This window comes from Pongo abelii, chromosome 15 (assembly GCF_028885655.2).
Source record: "Pongo abelii isolate AG06213 chromosome 15, NHGRI_mPonAbe1-v2.0_pri, whole genome shotgun sequence".
NCBI classification, from domain to species: Eukaryota; Metazoa; Chordata; class Mammalia; order Primates; family Hominidae; genus Pongo; species Pongo abelii.
Window position 1 is genome coordinate 26,110,790 of NC_072000.2, and position 23,599 is coordinate 26,134,388.

The 23,599-nt window shown below is 46.7% G+C and overlaps 1 protein-coding gene across 1 annotated transcript; it reads left to right on the plus strand.

Moving 5' to 3' along the window:
* The first annotated feature begins 8,917 nt into the window (after positions 1-8,917).
* On the plus strand, positions 8,918-23,187 carry ABHD4 (abhydrolase domain containing 4, N-acyl phospholipase B). Its single transcript, XM_024231341.3, has 7 exons — positions 8,918-9,134; positions 12,515-12,603; positions 14,224-14,596; positions 14,759-14,913; positions 17,239-17,350; positions 20,543-20,729; positions 21,687-23,187. The coding sequence occupies exons 1-7, from the start codon at positions 9,112-9,114 to the stop codon at positions 21,774-21,776; spliced, it is 1,029 nt and encodes a 342-aa protein (XP_024087109.1). The 5' UTR covers positions 8,918-9,111; the 3' UTR covers positions 21,777-23,187.
* The last annotated feature ends 412 nt before the right edge of the window (positions 23,188-23,599 follow it).

Genomic DNA, 23,599 nt, shown 5'->3' on the forward strand with positions numbered 1-23,599 from the left:
CGCATGCGCACCCTCGTGACCTAACTCCGCCCTCCCCGGTGTACCAATTTGCGCAGGCGCTGAGGCCGGCCAGGGTGCGTAACAACTAATGCGCAGACGCGGACTGCAACAATAGACCCAACTACAACTCAGAAAAGTTAATGCGTCTGCGCAATGGCCCTATCAATGAGCTGGGGACGTGTACTCTTTTTGTTCTGTTTCCGCCCGTCAGCTCGGTGACGCCCACAGTTGCTCTGGCAACAAGACACACTGGGAGGAAGAGGGGAATAAGCTTTACTGGGGACCGCCTAGCTAACCAGAGGGATCCGGCTCTCTCTGGACCTTCTGAGTCCTGGAAGATTTAATGGTTTGCATCTACTTTGAGGCAATGCCTGGCGTTCCTGGGGTTTGATACCAGCCTGACCCTAATTCTGTTAAGGGAGCTGTCTGCAGATGTCTGTCACAGATCATTGGAACAAGTCAAGTTCATCCGCAGTGAGACCCGGCGGCCAATCACTGCGCAGGCCCCAGTTTAGACTTGGGAGAGTGAGTGGGTGTGGTGAGGGGCGGGAGGCAGGGAGGAAGCCTGACCTCCGCAGGGTTCTGAACTGGAACTCGGGATCTGGCCCTGTAATGCCAACATTTATTGGGCGCCTCCTTGGGGCCCGACGTTGTACTAACTTGTAGGGACTCTCACGTGAATCAGATATATTTGCAGCCTTAAAAGAGCTGGTGAAGGGAGGGATAGCGGTCGAATATCGTGCAAAAAGCATATGGTCAAGTTTAGCAGCTCTCTTTCCGCAAGCTGGTATCTTGAACCTGGTGTAATATCCCAGGATGTCAGCGTCGAAAGGCGCGAAAGAGCAATGCCTGGTTCAACCCTACTCTGTCTGACTCATTTTGCAGAAGAAACTGAAATGGTTTCAGGTTTTGTATTTTAACAAGTGGGATTATTTTGAGGGTTTTAACTTTTTTTTTTTTTTTTTTTTTTGAGACGGAGCCTTGCTCTGTCGCCCAGGCTGGAGTGCAGTGGCGCGATCTCGGCCCACTGCAACCTCCGCCTCCCTAGTAGCTGGGACTACAGGCACGCGCCCCCACGCCCGGCTAATTTTTGTGTTTTCAGTAGAGACGGAGTTTCACGTTAGCCAGGCTGGTTCCGAACTCCTGACCTTGTGATCCACCCGCCTCGGCCTCCCAAAGTGCTGGAATTACAGGCATGAGCCACTGCGCCCGGCCCGTTTTAACTTTTTTTTAAAAACTAAGTTCTGGCTTTCGTTGCCCTTTTAATTTCACGTGAATCCGACCTTCTAGACCTAGTTCATCTCACCTTTTAGCTGTAAGTTTTTCCACACATGACCAGGTACTTTATTTTCAGCTTCTTAATAATTTGAACTGTACGTGAGCAAAATTCCTAAAACAGCAGGTGAACAACAGCGTTCCTACCTTTTCACTTTTTTTGGGGGGGGGGGGATGAAGTTTTGCTCTTGTCACCCCGACTGGAGTGCAATGAATGGTGCGTCTCGGCTCACTGCAACCTCCACCTCCTGGGTTCAAACCATTCTCCTGCCTCAGCCTCCCGAGTAGCTGGGATTACAGGCACCTGCCACTACGCCCGGCTAATTTTTGTATTTTTACTAGAAATGGGGTTTCGCCATGTTGGCCAGGCTGGTCTTGAACTCCTGACCTCAGGTGATCTGCCTGCTTCAGCCTCCCAAAGTGCTGGGATTACAGGAGTGAGCCACTGCGCCGGCCCCTTTTCACTTTTTATTTGCCTTTAGACTGGAAACTATACGCATTAACTAACAAATGTATTGTCAGTGGTGATCAAAGCCTTAAGTTCTAGAAAGAAGAGAAATAACCTAAGAAATCTTTACAGTCTATTTGAATACATAGATTTATATTCATACCCGTGGAGATTTGTGCAGCTATATGAACATAAGTTCAGCCTAAACCTATGTTGCTGAGAAGGAAAAAAAAAAAAAGAGTGGATAACAAGCTGGTTCCTATTTCAATATAATATGGCAGGAAGCATCAATTTCTCTGACAAGTTGAACCTTTCTCTCTGCCTCATCAACAAGTAGGAGGGTAGCTTCCTCACGAATATTCAACTTCAAACTCTATAGGCTAGGCTGATGCTTTTTAATCATTCAGGTGTGGATTCTTCAGGGAGTTTCTGTTCCATCAGCCAGGCTCCTTCCAGTATTTTCTCCCTTATGTTTTGTCTGCCTTTGATCCATGTCAACTATCATCATTAAGATCGCCCCCAGGAACTCTCACAGGAGAGAAGAAGAGATGAAAAACATCAAATGCACTTATTGAATGCATTTGTTTCTGAGACCTGCTAGTCACACCAATATGCTACACTAGGGCTTTTCTGAACTACTTAAAACAGCAAGAAAAGGCCTACTTCTCTGTTCGGTTTATGATTCTATAATCATTGAAACATTTTTAACTGATCTGTCAATAGGAAATTGCTAACACTAGTGTTGATTTCAATTAGTTTAAATCAGAATATTAATAGAGTTAAAAATTCTTGTCCAGAGTAGTGGATAAGAGTGCAAGCTCTAGAATCAGACAATCCCAGGTTTGAACCTTGATTCTGCTGTTTACTAGTTGTCTAATCTGGAACAAGTTATTCAGTCTGAGTCTCATTTTCCTTTTCTATAAAACGGAAATAATAATACCTGGCTCATTGAAATTATGTGAGGATTAAATGAGATAATGTTAAGCATTAAGCTGTTAGCATAGTGTTTGGCAGACAGTAAATGTTCAGTAAATGTTTGCTCTTATTAACTATCATTAATCCTAGTAATTAACCATGTCTGCTTCTCCTAGTTCTCTGAATGATTAAAAGTTAGCCAAACTACAGCGCCCCCAATAATTTGGGTATGCAAAAGATAGCACTGGAGGGACTGCAACTCAAATGGCTCTTAAAGGGCAGATCTAATTTATAAGCTGAAACTGAAGTCAGAGTATACTTTAGGGGGTTCATTACTAAAATACTCAATATCATAAAACAATGGAAGAGTGGAGGAGCAAGAGGGTTCCCTTAAAGGCAAAGTCCATGATTTTACATCATACATCTCTCTACAAAAAGAAATCACATTATTTACCAAAAGAAACACAAATCCTCCAAAGTTTGAGTAGACAATAACTCTTCTAAAGGAAATCTCGCATGGATAAGAATGTCTTTTCCAATTCCTTTCTCTTGCATTGTCACTTTTGCCTTAAGATTCCCCCCTTTGCTTCTGTGTACTACTATTGCATATATCACCTCTACCTTCTAAACTTTGGCCCCAGTGTGACCAAAACCCCCTCTCCTTGTTTCCTAATAGAACAGATAAAACAGGTTATTTTCAGAAATAAAAATTTAAGGAGAATCAACTTGCAAACAGCACAAAGTCAAATTTTTAAAGTATCAAGTTTCTGATCAAGTCCTAGTAAAGCAGTAAATATCTTCAGTGAACCCATATCCCTTCATCCTTTCAGTTTCTGATGAAGTGAAACAACTTTTCAGCTCCTTTGTCTGGTTTCCCTCCCTCCTAGCTGTTTGGAAGTCTCAACAGAAGCCTCAGTTTTGCCTCCTTGCTGGCACCCAAAAGTGAGTCCACTATATTGTCCTTTCCAAGAGCAGATCACTCACCACAGCATGGGGCTGACATCATCAGTGCCTGAACAACACTGTGCAATAGAATTTTCTGTGATAATCTCTCTGCACTGCCCAGTATAGTAACTGCTAGACATATGTGGCTATTGAGCACTTAAACTATAGTTAGTGTTGTAACCCAAATGCAGGTTCACTCTCTCGCTGCTTGCAGAGTCCACTTTACAAGAGTGAGATCTGGTATAAAGAAAATGATATTTTATTTCAAAGCTACCTTAGGGGAGGAAGTACAGGTTTTCTGCCTTAAGGGTACCATTTCACTTTTGGAGCTGAAAGAGGGTGCTTTTGAAATGAGGCATGGAATGCTGGCATGAAAGGCACACAGGGGAGGAAGCAAGTGGTTGGGGGGTCTGCATACTACCTTCAGTGGCTTATCTACTGGACGGTGACTGATGGTGCCTTTTGTGGGCAGGACTGGGTTGTAAAAGTGGCCAAAACTCTCCAGGTAAGAGAAAGCTTTGTAGCAGGCATACTTTGGGTTGTAGATAGACTGTTGCCTCTCAAGGCAACCTCCCGGTGGGTGAGAGTTCCTCTCTGGAGCTTCTAAGCACATAGTTACATGAACCTGCCTCATAGGGAGTGTCTGATAAAGAGGAGGTAAAAGGCTACAATTGCATTTCTAAAGAGCTAAGGAGGAAGTGAGGAGAAGGGGGGAAAGAAGAGAGATTTTTTTTTAAATCATTAAACTATCTCTTAGAAAAATGGGGATACTTGGTTATAGTGTGACTAAGGAAATTTTATTTGGCTTTTATTTGAATCTAAGTAGCCACTTGTGGCTAGTGGCTGTCATTGGACAGAGCAACTTATGAGCTATTCCACTCATTTCTATGTTCAATGAAAGAGATATACCTTGTTCACAGTTTATTCAAATGTCAGTGATACCCATTTGAAACAAGAATAATCTATAGCTGCCAGGCCTGAGCTATCAGTTTATCATGTCCACCTACTTTTGGAATACTTAATGATGACTTACAGTCATAGAAAGAGGGTTTGTAACCTCCCAAGGAGTTCACCTTGCCCGCTGCCTAGACAGAGCTGGTTCATCAAGACTGGGCGATTAGAATGGAGAAAGAGTAATTCATACAGAGCCAGCTGTGCAGGAGAATGGAGTTTTATTGTTACTCAAATCAGTCTCCCCAAGCATTCGGGGATCAGAGTTTTTAAGGACAACTTGGTTGGGGAAGCCAGTGAGCCAGGAGTCCTGATGGTCAGGGAGGAAATAATAAGGAGTCAAAGCTGTCTTCTTGTACTGAGTTCCTGGGTGGGGGGCGCTACAAGATCAGATGAGCCAGTTCATCAATCTGAGTGGTACCAGCTGATCCATCAAGTGCAGGGGCCGACAAATATCTCAAGCACTGATCTTAGGAGCAGTCTAGGGAGGGTCAGAATCTTGTAGCCTCCAGCTGCATGACTCCCAAACCATGATTTCCAATCTTATGGCTAATGTTAGTCTTACAAAGGCAATCTAGTCTCCAGGCAACAAGGAAGTCAGCCCCGGGAAAGGGCTGTTATCTGTCACAAACCACAAACTATAAACTAAGTTTTTCCCAAAGTTAGTTCAGCCTATGCCCAGGAATGAACGAGGACAACCTGGTTAGAAGCGAGATGGAGTCAGTTAAGTTAGATCTCTTTCACTGTCTCCGTCATAATTTTGCAAAGATGGTTTCAGATTTGTCAAATTAATTTCCATCCACACTTGTTGGAGTCTCATACTTGCTCATGGTGTGCTTTGTCCTGATGATAAGGAGAAAAAAAATAACTTACATTTTCTCCCCAGAGGCCTGCCTAGAGTAGGCTCCAAGAGTCCTCTTTACTCTGTATAATTCTAGCAGATCCATCCTAATCCTGAGATATATCAGCACTGGGGATACGTTAAAAACTGTAGTAACTTTGGTTATTAAAGGCATTTTCCATCCATTCAAGTTTCGTACTTCCAAGAAACCTCTACTTTAAAGCTGATTTCGCACATGAAAACAAAATACAAACACTTCTGTGCACTGCCTCCTGAGAAATGGTCTAGAGAGATCTAATACCAGTTCATGTGCAGTCGTCCTTGCCTCAAAAAATCTCACAACTTACAGGTTTTCAGAAAAGTGGGAGATTTTATTGTCCTGTCTGGGAGTGATACAGTATGGAATTTCCTATTTGGTACAATTTAGAATGTGGCTATTTCCTATTTGGTACAATTTAGAATGTAGCTCCCAAAGCCTTTGACACTTAGCATATTGTTTCATAGGTAATTGTTTATGCTTCTGCCTCTTCACTAGACTTGTCTTCATTTACCCAACAAATATTGAGTGCCTACTCTGCCACACCTTGTTCTAGGTGTTGGGAGCACAGCAGATAACAAGACAGAGAGGGTCCCCCAGGAAATTTAGTCTCTAGTGGAGGGAAACTGATAATAAATGAGTAAAAGCAATGCAAGATAATTTCAGATAATGTTATGTGTTATGAAGAAAATAAAAATAGGGCAATGTGACAGAGTGATGGGGGGCTCTCTTTAGATCCTGTGGTCAAGAAATGCTTCAGATGAGGGGAAGTTTGAGCTGAGCTCTGAATACAAAGTTATCAGCTCTGCAAAGCCAAGAACAGCCTAGGGTAGCAACAGATAGAAAATCTGTGTTTACCACTAGAGCAGGTTATTTATTTCCTTTTGATAATTGCTTTTATTTATTTTTTCTTTTTTTAGAGAAAGAGTCTGACTCTCACCCAGGCTGGAGTGCAGTGGTGGGATTATAGCTCACTGTAACCTCTAACTCCTAGACTCAAGTGATCCTCCTGCCTCACCCTTCCGAGTAGCTGTTACTATTGGTGTGCACTGCCGTGCCCAGCTAATTTTTTTCATTTTTGTAGAGACAGAGTCTTGCTATGATGCCCAGGCTGGATAATTGTATTTTTAGTGCTCAACATAATTCTTGGCTTTGAATAATAGCAACAACAAAAATAAGTAATATTCGTAGCACAAATAAGTGTACCACATGTTTATTTGAATTATCTTGGTTAGTTCTCACAAGATACAAACCAGAGGAAGAAATTAAGAGATGCTAAATAACTTGGCCAAGGATTTACAGTGGATAAGTGGCAAAGCAAATACTGAACTTAACCAGGCTTCATGACTCCAGAATCTATACTTCTAACTAACCAGTGAGTCTCATGGAGCACCAGTATCTGCGGTGCTTCCTAAAAATGCAGCTTTCTAGCATAAAGCCAAACCAGCTGAATCCAAATCTCAGAGGGTAGGCGCTAGAAACCTGAATTTTTTTTTTTCCAAGATGGAGTCTTGCTCTGTCCCCTAGGCTGGAGTGCAATGGCATGATCTCAGCTCACTGCAACCTCCTCCTCCCGTGTTCAAGCAATTCTCCTGCCTCAGCCTCCTGAGTAGCTGGGATTACAGGCACACACCACCACACCTGGCTAATTTTTGTATTCTTACTAGAGATGGGGTTTCACCATCTTGGCCAGGCTGGTCTCAAACTCTTGACCTCGTGATCCATCTGCCTCGGCCTCCCAAAGTGATGGGATTACAGGCGTGAGCCACAATGCCCAGCCCAGAAATCTGAATTTCTAATAAATCCACCAGATGATTCTTATGCATACTGAAGTTTAGAACCACTGTGCTTTGTTGAAAGATTGAACGAAGCCAAGTTTGTTGGCTCACCCCTGTAATCCCAGCACTTTGAGAGCCCAAGGCGGAAAGATAGCTTGAGCCAAGGAGTTTGAAACCAGCCTGGGCAAGATAACAAGACCCCATCTTTACAAAAAAAAAAAAAATTAGCTGGGCACATGTAGTCCTAGCTACTTGGAAGGCTGAGGCAAGAGGACCCCTTGAGCCCAGGAGTTCAAGGCTGCAGTGAGCCATGATCATGGCGCTGCATTCCAGCTTAGGTGACAGTGAGAATCAGTCTCAAAAAAAAAAGCTTGCATGAAAGAGACAAGTCCTCTGCTAGTTGAACTACTTTGTACCACATCTGGCAAATTCCTAAGCCCCTAAACTCTATAAATGCTGGTTCTCCTAAACGTTAAGTCTTTGTAATGATCAGCTTAACACTGTGTTGCTACAAAGAAGAAATCTCAGAATCATCTGGGTCCTGCAGGAAGGCTAAAGAAAAATGCTTTGATAAACCCCTGTGCACCAGCATTCGCTCACCCATCCTCCACCACTCCCCAGTCTGTTTTTTTTTTTTTTTTGTCTGTTTGCTTGTTTGTTTTTGTTTTTTGAGATGGAGTCTCACTCTGTCTCCCAGGCTGGAGTGCAGTGGCACAATTTTGGCTCACTGCAACCTCCGCCTCCTGGGTTCAAGCAATTCTCCTGCCGCAGCCTCCCCAGTAGCTAGGATTACAGGTGCCTGCTACCACACCCGGCTAATTTTTTGTATTTTTAGTAAAGATGGGTTTTCACCATGTTGGCCAGGCTGGCCTCGAGCTACTGACTGCAAGTGATCCACCCACCTTGGCCTCCCAAGGTGCAGGGATTACAGGCTTGAGCCACCACGCCCCACCCCTAGTCTGGTTTTAGCTAAGGGGATGATCTGAAATCTGACAGGTCCAGGGAGGTCAGGCCCTGTTTACCAGTACAAGCAAATTCAGCAGCCAGCCTCAAGATTTAGCTCCTCTGCTGAGCAAACTGAAGTGCGCTCAGGACCTCTGGGCCAAGCCAGCCTTATCTCCCTGTCCCCACACTTACATACCGAAAGCAGACCTAGCCTTATCGGTGAGTCCTTCAACTGTTATCCTCCAAACTGAGAGTGACCTGGAGTTGAGCTATATTTTCCCTGGAAAATAGGTTGGGGTCAGAGTCAACTCCAGAGCAGAGCTATGCCTATTTTGGCAGATGTCATATAGATTTAGGTTTGCCAGAGAAAATACAGGATGCCTACTTATGTCCCAAATACTGCATGGCCCATATTTATTCTAAAAAATTATTTGCTTTATTTAAATCTGGAATTTACATTTAACTAGGTGTCCTGTATTTTAGTTTCAAAATCTCGCATCCAGGCCCTTTGTAGGAGCATTCAACCAATGGTGTTGTCTCCACAAACATTTAAGCCTCTTATTAGAAGGAACATTAACAACGGTCGATTTCAGGAGGACACAGTTATAATAGGAAGCCCAAAGAGTGGGTGCGAGCGTGCAGGCGTAGTTCTACCACTTTTTAGTTATGAGAGAACGGAGGGCTGTTGGAGCTTCTGCAAGGACTCCCCCAAATGTGTGACCAGGATTACTGTCCTATTCTGAGACCGTCAGAGACATCTCTGCCGGGACACATGCCAGTGATTGAAAACATAGTAAGGGCCCCACTAGCTCAAACCAAGTTGTAGAGTTCGGGAGTCCCACCAGCCGCCCGACCCCTCCGCGAGCCCCGCCCCCTGCGCAGCCACGCCCCCTTGTTCCCCGCGGCCTCCCGGGTCAGCTGGTGCTGGCGTCAGGCGCTGGGCGGGCTCGCCAGGACCTGGCAAGGCTTGTTTACTATGGACGATGATCTGGAGCAGCAGTGAGTTAATCCTGTCCCTTTCTCTCTTTCTCTCTCTCTCTCTGGGCCATGATCCTGGGACTGTTTGTGGCTGAGGAACAGTTGTAGACACCTTCCCGCCCTTCCTTTTCCAGGTCGGCCTCCGGGGAGGGCGGGGGGTGGGTGCGTTGCTTGCTTTGCATTTGCCCAGAAGAGGCAGCGGCTGAGCCTGGGGAGCCATGGGAGACGCGTTCGCCCGCAGTCCGGGGATCCTGGCTTTCTACCTTAGTCCTCGCGAGTGCCCCTCATTCTCCTCTGGCCTCTGGAGAGATTCCATGTTGATATGTGAGATCCCCGAAAGCAAGCTTGTGGGACGCGGGTGCGGAGGTAGCAGCCAGGCGTGCTCGTCTCGACTTGCCCCAGAACGGCAGTCGTGGGGATGGAGAGAGCCTCCTCCCTCTGCCCGGCAAAGAGAAGGTGTGGAAAGACTGGAGAAGTCTCCACCGCGCTGAAATTGGTGTGGAACAACGGGCTTGCAAGTTTCTTTAGCTGTCTCCCACCGAGACACGTAGCCGCATGAGATCCTAGTTGATAATGCTTTTAATAATCATAACAACATCTTTAATGCAATGGTTTCCGATTTAGAGCTATTGGAATTTGCTACTACTCTTTCAAGGGCATCAGGTTTGGGACACCACCTGTAGGTGGTGTGACTAGCAGTTCGCAATCCGATAGGAGTAAGAAAAAGTTGCTACGAGAAGAATGACTCAGCTCCCAGCTGAGCCTTGGTTTCACCAGAACTGGGCCTTTCTTGGACCCAGATTTTTCAGACCTGTAGAACTGGAAGTCCGGGAAACTAATTAACTTTATGACCATAATTAATAGCTTGCTGGGCTTGAAAGAAATGTCCAGGGGAATGTTTTACTTTCTAAGATGACTTTTCCAAGAGGAAATTTGCAATGCTTTAAAGGACTTAGGGAGGCAGAATATTAGAGCTGGAGGACATGCAGGTAGTTCAGCTCCTTTTTAAAAATGAAGAAGCTGGTGTCCACAGAAATTAGGAGACTTGCCCAAGATCACAGAGGTCTAGAACAGGATTCTCTCCCAGCACAGAACCCCTTTGCTTCACCCCCATCAAGTTGACAGAGACCGTCCTAGCCAGGTTAAGTTCATGGCTAAATGTCTTTTCTGCTCCTTGCCTCAGTTTCCCACCCCAGCCCTTACCTCCACCATAGTTTTGAGCACATATACAGTGTGCCAGGCACCATTTCCAGTGCTTTACTTGTAACATTTTTGGTGAAGAAGGAAAGCAAAGTAATTCTCCCACCAAGGACTCTCTGCTGAGCAGTCCATGATGCTGTTCCTTGGGTAGCGTTCCTCCTGAACTCTGGTTTGTACAGTAACAGGACAGTGTGGGATCCAGGTATTATGATCTGACTTGTCCCAGTCTGTGATTTAGAGAGAAAATTTGTCTCTTAAGGCTGGCAAAATCCTGTGGTCTTGGTCCCCGTGCTTCAAGCCTACAAGGAATTCCAGTAGAATATTAAAAGGATTCTGAGTCTCCCTAGGATTAGATCGATTGATATTGACAACTCTCATCTGGCTAAAACCATTGATGTATCACTCCCAGCTGCAATCCCAGTTTTTCTTTCAAACTTCAAACATCCACTGAGAGTTGCTACTTGCAAAACACTGGGAATGTAGACAACTTATGATTTAGCTGGGGGGAAAGAAAGTTTATTGGGAGTTTGTGCTAGGCATTATTCTATGTGCTTTAGATGCATTAACACATTTAATCTTTATAGCAACCCTATGAGGTAGATATTATTACCTCCCTTTTAAAGATGAGGAAGCTCTGACACAGAAAAGCTAAATAATGTGCCCATAGTCACATTGCTGGTAAGTGACAGTGCTAAAATTGGAACTCTGGCCTTCAGTGTTTAGATCACACCTCCCTTGAGAAAACAGACATAAATGTAAAAATGTGGTTATGTTCTGTGAATATTTGTATATGACCTTGAAAAGCTGAGGCTGGAAGGTTCAGGGAGAGAAACCTGGATTTGAGATAAGGGATTCTAGTTCTGGTTCTTTTTTCTAACTTGTATGACCTCTTTGGGCATCAGTTTGCTCATCTATAAAATACAGAGGCTAGTCTGGATGATTCCTAAGGAAACACCCTAATCTAAAATTCGGTGCTTCAAATGATGTATCAGGATGCCCAGTGTGTGCCAAGGGGATTTGGTAATGGTTCCCTTCACTCCCCCTTAGAGTGCCCTACCTTGAATAAGCCAGTGTTCACAGGCCCTTCCTATAGCTGTAGATATCTGTCCTGTAACTCAGGCAGAGTTCAAGAAAAGAGAAATATCATATGGGGTTAACAAGGAATAATACAAACTGTCATTCATTGAGCGTCTCATTTGTACTGGGCATCTTACAAGTGTCCTTACATATACAGATGCTCAAAGACAGGTTATTTAATGGGCCAAAACCATTCTGCTCATCAATGATAACACTATGATTCAGGTCCAGCAGGGGTGTGTGTGTGTGTGTGTGTGTGTGTGTGTGTGTGTGTGTGTGTGTGTGTGTGTGTGTGTGTGTGTGTGTGTGTGTGTGTATGTATGTGTGTGTAATTCCAAAGCTGGTGCTTTTAACCTCTACCTTGCAATGACTTAAGGTCCCTGGGTGTGAAGGAGAAAACAGGATGAGTTATCGGTGTTACCGCATGTCATGAGAGGTGAGGACATAGGTGAGCTTTCTACTCATTTTACAATCTAGAAAACAAGACCAGAGGGAGCCTGTGTCCTGCCAGTGAACCATAACAGAACTTGAATCCAGGTCTCTCTCCTCCTTCTCCCTGCCTACCCCATCTCCATGGGTTGGACTGATTGATTACCTGAGAGATCGGTTAGGCACAACACAGTATTCCACACTTCTAGGGGCTTGGAAGAGGGCGCACATAAACACCAACCAGTGCCCTGCCAGTAGGGCAGATGGCACGGGAATTTGTCCTACTGTTAAGGAACAGCTAGTACTGGGGACAGCAAAGGATAACTGAAACATTAGTTAAAAGATGCCTCTCCCTTTAATCTCCTTGAACATAAATTATGATAATCAGTAACAAAGAGAAATTAGAAAGCTTAAGTGAGATAATAAATGTGACAGAGCTTTGTAAACTCTAAAGTATTATATACAAGATGTTCTGAATATCTATTGAAACAAGGGGCATGTTGTTAATACCCATTTACCCAAAAGAAACAGTCTATCAGGCAGCTAGGGAACTGCTGCCTGCCATGAGGGGCAGGTCTCCCGAGGCTAGGAAACACCCTGCTTCCTGAGTACTCTTTTGTAACTCTCAGCAAGGCTAAGAGCATCAATGTTTCTTTCCAGTGTTGCCAATGAGTGTCTCTGTCTCCTCCTCCCAGGCCTCAAGGCTGGCTGAGTAGCTGGCTGCCCACGTGGCGCCCCACTTCCATGTCTCAGCTGAAGAATGTGGAAGCCAGGATCCTCCAGTGTAAGTAGAATGGACAGCTTGTCCCACCTCCCTCATGGGGCCCAAGAAGGATTCAGGATCTTCCCAGAGCCTGCTACATTGGGCCCACTGATTCCTAATTAACAGTGTGTACGGGGTGGGAGGAAAGGATATCAGTTGTGTGAGGGAAGAGGTGCATACAGACGGCACCATATCCGATGATAGTGCTTCCTCACCATCTCCCTAGCCATGTGGATAGTTCCTGCCACTTCCTGCAACTTCACCTTAAACCCTATGCCAGTGCCGGCTAACACACACAAACACGTACATTGTCCCCTTCCTCCTTCCTTCTCCCCCATTTCTCTCTTCCTCCTCTCCTTCTGTCTTCTCACCACACAAGTACTTCTTAGATTTACCACCTGCAGACCCTCGGCCAGCAATCTTGCATTCTCTGATATTACTATTCCTGCGTTCTACCTGATTTTGGCCCCCCACCTATCTGGTTACCACAGTAGTTCGTGATTTGCAGACCAGCTGTCATCGGCACGGTTATATTGCAGCAGGGCATCCCACTAGCAGCAGCAGCACTCACTCAAACAAGCCCCTTAAGCCACTTCTTCCCATATTTCCCATATGATCTTCACCACACCCCTACTGTCCCAGCCATAGCTACCCTTTCTCTTCTGGGCCCGAGTAAGTGCAGACAAACAGCAGCCAGAGCTCTCAGGCCTCTGTCCAGGATCCAGGCTGCTTCATCCAGGCAGCTCTTCCCGGGAGACTGCTGTCACACCAGCAGAACAAGCACTGCCCCACCTCAGTCTCTCACCCGAGGCTCAGTCCACACCCATCACTCCCTCCAACTGGCTGGACCACAGTTCTGTCCAGCCATCAAGCCCCAAGCACACACAGGTTCAAGAGCAATGGATGCAAGAGCTCTGGGGGGTTGGTGGTGTCACTGCCACCTGGGCCTAAAGGGAGCTGGACACACTGTTTCAAGGGATAAGACGGTCCCGCTTATTATGTACAGACTACATGGTCTATAAATGTGATTGGAGTTGAATTCTTTAGAGTGTGTAGTGTTAAAGAAAAAGTGATTCTGACAGATTAAATCGGTAAAGATCATTCAAGACTATTGCAATAGGGAAGAGGGATCAGGCTCAACTCTTGAATACAGTAAGGGCTACTGGGGATTTATAACCAAGCAGCAGGGTGAGGGGGGTCAGTGGATAGAAAATTACTGAGGAGATATCAAAGATAAAGGGAGTTCTTTTCAAACCAGTTTAACAGGATCATTGCTGAAGGAAGGTCAAAGGTGAGGGATGAGGAACTTGATCAGATATGAAGGAATTCTTACTAACTGACGTAGTATGACTCACTCATCCTGACTTAGCAGGATTCTTGCTAAGACTGAGCTAGACATTTGGAAGACAGGCCAGGGGCCAAGGTCAAAGCCTAGTCAATAAGAGGGCTCAGAAGGGCTTGCCTAAAGTTTGGTTAAGGAGAGAGTTGTTTTCAGTGGTCAGAAGGTTGTGAGAGGAAGGAGCTGAGGGAAGCTGGGGAGGGTTGGGGAATGGAGAGAATGTGAAGAGTGGTAGTCCAGGCAAAACGTTGATGCCGTCAGGAAACACTTATTGACTTACCATGGGATTCTTTCCTCCCCAGGTCTCCAGAATAAGTTCCTGGCTAGATATGTATCCCTCCCCAACCAGAATAAGATCTGGACGGTGACTGTGAGCCCCGAGCAAAAGGACCGCACCCCCTTGGTGATGGTGCATGGTTTTGGGGGCGGTGTGGGCCTCTGGATCCTCAACATGGACTCACTGAGTGCCCGCCGCACACTGCACACCTTCGATCTGCTTGGCTTTGGGCGAAGCTCAAGGCCAGCATTCCCAAGGGACCCGGAGGGGGCTGAGGATGAGTTTGTGACATCGATAGAGACATGGCGGGAGACCATGGGGATCCCCAGCATGATCCTCCTGGGGCACAGTTTGGGAGGATTCCTGGCCACTTCTTACTCAATCAAGTACCCTGATAGGTAATAAGGAGATGCCTCCATCCCTCGTGACCTAATTCCTGGCCTTACTGGGAACTTTCCAGTATTCATTTCCAAACTTCTCTCATTCCCAGGCGATTTAAGGGGCTATGGCAACTACCAGAGAATATAATGTGTCTTCTCCTCTTTCCGCCTTTAACATAGAGTTAAACACCTCATCCTGGTGGACCCATGGGGCTTTCCCCTCCGACCAACTAACCCCAGTGAGATCCGTGCACCCCCAACCTGGGTCAAAGCTGTTGCATCTGTCCTAGGACGTTCCAATCCATTGGCTGTTCTTCGAGTAGCTGGGCCCTGGGGTGAGTAGCCTGTAGCATCTCCTTAAAGGAAGGCTATAACATTCTAGAAGGCCCACAGTGTCTTTCCCGCTTATTCCTAAAAAGTGGAAATGGGCCTAGCCTTGTTATTTAAAGCTGTTAATCTGAACCATATCACTTTGTTCAAGGTTTGAGAAGGTTTTTGGATTTTTTGTTTTGTTTTGTTTTGTTTTTTTGAGATGGAGTCTCGCTCTGTTGCCCAGGCTGGAGTGCAGTGGCACGATCTCGGCTCACTGCAAGCTCCTCCTCCCAGGTTCATGCTCTTCTCCTGCCTCAGCCTCCCAAGTAACTGGGACTACAGGCACCCGCCACCATGCCCGGCTAATTTTTTGTATTTTTAGTAGAGACAGGGTTTCATCGTGTTAACCAGGCTGGTCTCGATCTGACCTTGTGATCCACCCGCCTCGGCCTCCCAAAGTGCTAGGATTACAGGCGTGAGCCACCATGCCTGGCCTGTTTTTTGTTTTTTGTATTTTTTCCCTTCATTGGCATGGGAAAAGCTTTTCCTATGCCAGGAACAGGTGGAGCAGAATAGCTACCAGAGTCTCACTGTGTCTCCCAGGCTGATGTGCAGTGATGTGATCTCAGCTCACTGCAACCTCCGCCTCCCGGGTTCAAGCCATTCCCCTGCCTGAGCCTCCTGAGTAGCTGGGACTGCAGGTGTACCCCACCACACCTGGCTAATTTTTGTATTTTCAGTAGAGACGGGGTTTCACCATGTTGGCTAGGCTGGTCTTGAACTCCTGGCCTCTAGCGATCCATCTGCATCAGCCTCCCAAAGTGCTGGGATTACAAGCATGAGCCATCACACCCAATGTGTGTGAAATTTTATGAAAACCTGCTGGTGATTCATGCCCAGTAACCACTGGATCTCATCCCTGTGGTTCACCCAACACCTGCAGCAGGGAGAGGTCAGAACCAAAGCCTCCAACATAACCCACAGTGGCAGGCAAGCCCCTCTGAACCATGCACTTGTCCAGGCAAGCACCACATCTTCACCTGCTCTGTGTTGCCTAGCACTTGGTAGCTGTCAGCAAATTCTGTGGGTAAAAGGGAGAAAAGGAGGTGGAGGACCATGGGGAGCTAGCCATAATGAATAGTATCAATATCTCCAGCCTTCTGACCTCACACTGCCAGCACCCTTCTCCACTGGGGAGCTTTTTACTCATGAAGTGAAAAGCAGATTCCTTTATGGAAAAGATTGGTGATGTCTGTCTTGTACTGATGGTTGTGCTTACATAGTAATATTCAATCGCCAATTATTATGAGTTAATTGCTGATGGCCAAGTAAGAGTTATCTCTCTAGGTCCTTCCAGAAAAACAGAATGATTTCAGATAAAGAAAAAAAGCATTTGATTAGAAGATAGGAGTTTAGGAGTTCTGAGAGGGAGGAAGGATACCAAGACACGGGTGCCAAAGGAGAGTAAGTGGGCAGAGGCTCCCAGCACCGTGGTCTCCAATAGAGTCTATAGTCCTTTGCCAAAAAGAAGGTCTGCTCGAGCTACTCTCCCCTCTTCTCACCTCTGGCCAGGCTCATGCAGGAGCATCAGAGCTATCATGGTTGGGGAAGTTGGCCAGCAGCCATGAAGGACTATGCAGGAGGGAGGGCCAGGCCCGTGCAGATCCTCATGGCACCCCTAACCCAGCCCCTTCTTACCTCCCTCTTGCTTCTCCTAAACAGAGAGAAGAAAGAGAGAGATCAGGGATCAGAAGTCGATCAGTAGACCTCATTTTTACAGTCTGTTGTTGCATGTATGTATACCATAATGAGGTGAAACGAACAGATTGTTGGAAAACAGTGCCCTGAGTCTGAGACACAATTGTGTTTAGTTCACCTCTCCACATATTCTAATACAGGCCTGAAAATGAGAGCGCTCTCGGGAGGTGGTCTAGTTCCATCTGCTACCATCAGAAGATTAAAAGGCTATAAGGGTATCTGGGAGAAAGACAACATAGCTCAGGCTGTAAGAGAAGAGCATCTCAGCCATGGATTCTGATGGGGAGGACTTGTGATTCTTGAAGGGAAAGATCTCAGGGCTTCATCGAGCTGAAAATAACCTGGCTCCTCAGTGTTGTTAGACTGTCTCTAAATTATTTGGTAATGAGCTGACTTTGTGATTTGAAGTCACCTGGACCTTCCCAGTAGATTCCTGCACGCTTTCTGCCGCTGTAGTGTTAAATGAATAAAGCAAACAAACCCTTAGGAGAAATAAGATTTGGTTAAAGTTCTTAAAACATATACAGGCAGGAGTCTTCCCTGTCCCATCTCCCAAACTGACCTCTCTGTGTTTTTCTATCCCCTCCCAGGGCCTGGCCTGGTGCAGCGATTCCGGCCGGACTTCAAACGCAAGTTTGCAGACTTCTTTGAAGATGATACCATATCAGAGTATATCTACCACTGCAACGCACAGAATCCCAGGTGAAGGCCGCTCCCCAGGCCAGCTTGGGGCAGACAGTTGTTAGGAGATAAAACTCTTAGCTGCTGGAGTTCTGGGCTTTATTTCTTCTTCAACAAAGCTCTGACTCAGTTAGGGAAACACAGGCACTAGCAAGCCTGATCATTTCCAGAGAGTTCCCCAGGGATAGACACAAAGGAATACAGAAGATAATAGATTAATTAAACATGCTGCCCATCTCTAGAGGAAGGCCCTCCCTGTTCCCTACAGGTGTGCAATTGGCCTGATGAGCAACAGTCTGGAAAATATTAATATTTTAAAAGATTTTTTTAACTGAAAAAGTGATACAAACATGGTATTTTTTTTTTCTTTTTTTGGTCAAAAATAATTAGCAAAAACATGATATTTTTCAAAAGGAAAGGAAGTCTTCTCCTGTCCCGGGCCTGTAGTCCCTACATTTCCTTATTATTTCCAGTCTAAAATAGCACATGTGCCATTTCTTCAGAGGGCCTCCATGTACATATTCCTTTGTACACACATGTGACTGTATCTGTTGAACACATTACTACAAATAGAATTTCTCAATGAAAGAGCATGCGTTTTAAAATATCATTATGTGCATTTGAAATGCCTTATCATTGAGACAGAAATTTATTTGCATCTTTGGGAGATTTGGGGGTGTCCCGAGAACTTTGAAAACTTCCTATCTGGAGCTCCTTATTTACACAGCAGGCCCCGCAAGCCTACCTACCTGCAGTTTGGGCAACGTAGATGGCAGGGCAGTCAGGGAGGTGATCCTCTTATGTGGAAGCGCCCTGTGACTGGCTGATACCACGAGGCCATGTTGGTGACACCCCAAGCTGCTGGGAGGTATCTCAGCAAAGGCAAGCTTACTGCCCTACTCCTTTCTAGGGCTGTCTGAGTCACTTGTTGGGAGCCCAAAGCCATGAGAAAGGCAGAGATTTGCATTCCAGCACTACTGTCTGAACATTAACCTCAAACCCTGACAGCTGTTGGGCAGTGTGTGAGCTGTCTGTCCAGCATTCCACATGAGCTCAGCTAATTGAAGAACCCTGATCAAACAGTAGTATAGAAACTCCCAGCTCAGCAGTCAAATCAGGTTCCCCTGTCTTCCTGCCCTTGGCCCTTCTCTCAGCCCCCATGGGCTCAGTGCCCGTCTCATACCCACCTGAGGCCCCACAGGCCCAGCCCTAGCCCTTTCCCCAGAACTTTCCCCATCCCAGACCTAGTTCTGTACAATGTCCTCCCAACCTAAGCCACAGAGTATATAAGTTTATAACTCATTCGCGTCCCAGAGGAAGCAAAGGTGACATCAATGACAACCAGCTCCCTCACCCCCAAACACCATCACTCAATTTTGTAACTCCCTGAGTTTTTTGACTTTGTAACCCTGACAAGCTCATGGTAACTCTTACCATTTCCTTGGAAAACATGAAATTTCACCAACATGTTTGAGGGTATCTGCTTCACCTCACCTAAACTTAGGGGCTTTGTATATATTTTTATTTTCCTAATGATGTCCTAATGAAGTAGGTATAATACTCTATAGATGAGGAAATTAAAGTATATTCTGGTTACATGACTTGCTAAGAAAACACAGCTGAGGATTTGAATTCATTTGACTCCAAATTCCATGCTTTTTCTGCCATGCTGCAATATCTTAAGGAAAAATTATCTATTTCTGATGGCCTGGGCAGAACTCAGGTTCCCATTCATCTGTACATGTAAAAGAGAATGGAGATCTGATGGTACTAAACAGGACAAGCCTAGGAGGCAGCAGTGTCCCCAACCTGCCCTATCTCTAGCAGAAGCTGCAGACCAGCCCAGAAAGCTGGCTCTGCCCCAGCCTTGTGGACGCCTCATAATACAGCCTCAATTCATTCTACCTGAGCAAATGACCGAGGAGTGAAATAGATTACATTGGCATTTGTTGTTTCTTGCTTAACAGAAACTGCTGCTCCCCCAGCCCTTGGAAGACTGATTTTTAATTCCAGAGTCTTCTCAGGAAGCCCTTTTTACTACTATAGTACTCACTTTTAAGCATTCACCTCAGATGAACTTCTGACCATGTCTCTAGACCCCCAACAGGCTAAATCCCCAGTCTGTGTTTTCATAGCACTCAACCACCTTTTCATCCTTCTTGGGAAATTTTAAGTTGTTGTTTTTTGTTTGTTTGTTTGTTTGTTTTTGAGATGGAGTTTTGCTCATTGCCCAGGCTGGAGTGCAATGGCACGATCTCGGCTCACTGCAACCTCTGCCTCCTGGGTTCAAGCGATTCTCCTGCCTCAGCCTCCCAAGTAGTTGGGATTGCTGGCATGCGCCACCATGCCTGGCTAATTTTGTATTTTTAGTAGAGATGGGTTTCACCATGTTGGCCAGGCTGGTCTCGAACTCCCGACTTCAGGTGATCTGCCCGCCTCGGCCTCCCAAAGTGCGGGGATTATAGGCATAAGCCTCCGTGCCCGGCTGTTTGTTTGTTATTTCGAGACAGAGTCTCGCTCTGTCGCCCAGGCTAGAGTGCAGTGGCGTGATCTTGGCTCACTGCAACCTCTGTCTCCCAGGCTCAAGCAATTCTCCTGCCTCAGCCTCCTGAGTAGCTGGGATTACAGAAGCGCACCACCACACCCCACTAATTTTTGTATTTTTAGTAGAGACAGGGTCTCACCATGTTGGCCAGGCTGGTCTTAAACCCCTGACCTCAAATGATCCACCCGCCTCGGCCTCCCAAAGTGCTGGGATTACAGGTGTGAGCCACCGTGCCCAGCCCAAGAAATTTTAAATTAAATAACAATTAATCATATGATTAGTTACTTAATGCCTACCTCCCTAACACATGAGCTAAAGTGTGTGAGCTCCAGGAGGGACAGCACCCTGCCTTTCTTGTTCATATGTCCCCTTTCCCAGTCCAGGGCATGACAGAGTATATTTGTTGAGTCAATAATAACCCATTTCATTCTCAGATTCTTGGACAGTTCGTACTGCCGTGGGGTTTTTCACAAGTGTTCCTCCGAACTCTTCTGTGATGGGAGGCCTCTGGAATTTTGGTCATCCCCTAATCTTACCAATATTTAATGAGCCCAGTGTGGGGCTTTGACAGGAATACAAAGATGACTAAGATTCTGCCTCAGTCTCTGAAGAGACCAACAAGTTGACATATTGTGCTGTGAAGTTTATTGCTGTTTTGCTTTTGACAGTGGTGAGACGGCATTCAAAGCCATGATGGAGTCCTTTGGCTGGGCCCGGCGCCCTATGCTGGAGCGAATTCACTTGATTCGAAAAGATGTGCCCATCACCATGATCTACGGGTCTGACACCTGGATAGATACCAGTACGGGAAAGAAGGTGAAGATGCAGCGGCCGGATTCCTATGTCCGAGACATGGTATGTTGCACCACCCAAGGAGTAGAAATGATGACTGAGAGCCAATCACCTCTCAGCCTTGGGGTAGAGAAGGGTGATCAAGGAGAAAGAGGAATGGACAGACTGAGGTAGAGCAGTAGATTTGAGAAGTTTGGAAACTCTCTTTGTAATATCTTTTTTTTTATTTTTTTTTTGAGATGGAGTCTCGCTTTTGTTGCCCAGGCTGGAGTGCAATGGTGCAATCTCAGCTCACTGCAACCTCCGCCTCCCGGGTTCAAGCGATTCTCCTGCCTCAGCCTCCCGAGTAGCTGGGATTATAGGCATGCGCCACCACGGCCAGCTAATTTTGTATTTTTAGTAGAGACGAGGTTTCTCCATGTTGGTCAGGCTGGTCTCGAACTCCCAACCTCAGGTGATCCGCCCACCTTGGCCTCCCAAAGTGCTGGTATTGTAATATCTTCATTAGGGGCTTCCTACTTTTAGCCCAGTTCAGCTAAAAGGCTGGTTCTTGTCTAGCAGCCAGGTACCTGCTGCTACTCCAGCCCCCATGTAGTTTCTACCCCAAAACCAGAGCCATGGGCACTAGAGTGCATAGTAGAGGCTGCCATGAAGCCTCCTCACCACACCTCCTCCCCTTTTTTCTTACCCCTCTCCGCCATGTGCCAATGAGTGTGCTTAATGAGGCTGGGTGCCAACCATGGGCCCAGGTTTACTGGACCTTTGGATTAAATGAGCAGATCAGTGGTGGGGCTAACATGGAAGGAAAGACATAGTGAATGTTCATCAAATAAGTAGAATGGGAAAGCATTGGCTGTCAAAGGAAAATACCAAGATCCAAGCGAGAAAGGTGGAGCATTATTTCTGATAAGAGCTCATGGGTGGCAGGCAAGCAAGTCTAAGGGGAAAAGAAATAGTGTGAAGGCTTGCCAGCACCAGGAATAAAGGGCCATCCCGCCCCTGCGGGTCCTCTCTCCACAGGAGATTAAGGGTGCCTCTCACCATGTCTATGCTGACCAGCCACACGTCTTCAATGCTGTGGTGGAGGAGATCTGCGACTCAGTTGATTGAGCTGCTCTCTGAAGAGGAAGAGGAGAAAGCCAGAGAGTCACTCTTGCCTCCCTGTCTGCTTACTCACCCACTCTGTCCTTTCCTCACCAACTAACATGTGCCAGCCAGGCAGAGTCTTGTGCTGTTCCCAGAACAGGACGACAGTGAAAAGAACACTCTTGACCCCACACTGAAGGCTGAAGGCAGAAGCCACAAGAGGCCTTGAGTGCCACCCCCGGGGAAGAACATAAAGGGTTGCACAATGCCACCCATCCACTCCTTGCCAAGTGTTACCCAGATGGTGGAGGATGTGAAGGGATTGCACCAAGCCACAATCACTCTCTCTGCGGCCTTTCTTCCTCTGGGCAAAGAAGGGCTTCCAGTGGCCTTTCCTCGCTCTGCAGTGTTTGTGGGGATAGGTTCCATGCAAGAACACCTTCCTCCTCCATCCCCCACTTCACCCCATCCCATACCAGTTCCATCCAGGGTCTGGTTAACTGCCAAGAACAGGTCCTGGAGTTCCCTTCACCTGCAGAGTCCTTTTCATGACCTAGAAGGTCTTATTCAAAGCCCTCATTGACAGAGGAGGAAACAGGCCAAGGCAGGACATGGCTGGACCATGGTGACACAGCTCTGTGTGATTCGAGTTCTGGCAGAGCTTGTAAGGCTAGAGCCCAGGTCTGCCGACACCCTGTGCTTGTTGCACACTTGATTTGCTAAGGTTGGAGACAGGCACCATTGCCATGGGGCTGGTCCTAGTCACTGGCCGAGGATAAGCCCGTCCCTGCCCCACATTCTAGCCCCACTATGCGGGGGTGTTGTTGTCCTGCCTGTGTCTCATCCCTGGCTGCCTAAGCTAGGGACACTCAAGTGCTTCCTTCCTTGCCCCATCTTCCTCCCAACTGGAGGCCTCTGAGCCTCCCCTGTGCCTTGGGCCCTGAAGCCCCATATGTAGTATAGCGCAAAGGTGGCTCCTGGTGAAGAGAGGGTGGAAAGGCCCTTCAGCCCCAGGGCCATGTCTGGGTTCTCCATGCCCATCGGTCTCTGCAGTTTCTCTACCTGCCCCCAGAGCTGAGGCCATCTGCAAGCCCCTGCCCATGGCCCAATGGGGAGCCTCCAGCCACAAGTTCCCTATCCTTATCAGCCACTGGGTGGTTCCCACTGCATGACCCTCTATCCCTGCCATCTGTCCCCGTGGTTTCCAGCTTAATCCACCCCTGACCCATCTGTCAGCTCTCTCCCAGGGAGCCGTTTCAGGGGTTCTGGGCAGTAGGCTGGGCCTGGCCTCAGAACCCGGCGGCTCCTGCCTGCTCCTTCACTTTTGTAAAACCAACCTTTTCACCAGAATGGTATTAACTCCTGGTGCTTTGTACTACTGGTCCAGCTGCCCTGGGCTCCTTTTCTATATTAATAAAGAAATTAGTAAAAATTACCGGTGGGAATGATGTTTAAAATTGCTCTGACGAGCGCTGGTGGTGCTGAATTTGCAACAGCCTGTGTGACGCCTGAGAGAAGGGAGTCCTGAGGGTTGCCTGCCTAACCATGACTCCTTCTCCTTTTAGTGTGGTATTTGCCTGCTAGACCCAACCCAGAGTCCAGGTCAGCACAGGCCCTCTCAGCTAACCACTCATGACAAATGAGGAGTCGAGATCCACAGTGTGGATGGGGCAAGCCCCAGTTCACAGTAGAGAGGTGGCGCTTAGTACTTCCTGCTGCCCATTAAACACCCTTTCTTCCTAAGTTCAAGGGAAGCCCACACATGTACTGCTCCCTGCATCCTGCTCTAACTTCCTCTCATCCTCTGGATCTCAGCTCAAATATTCCTTATGCAGAGACGCCTTCCC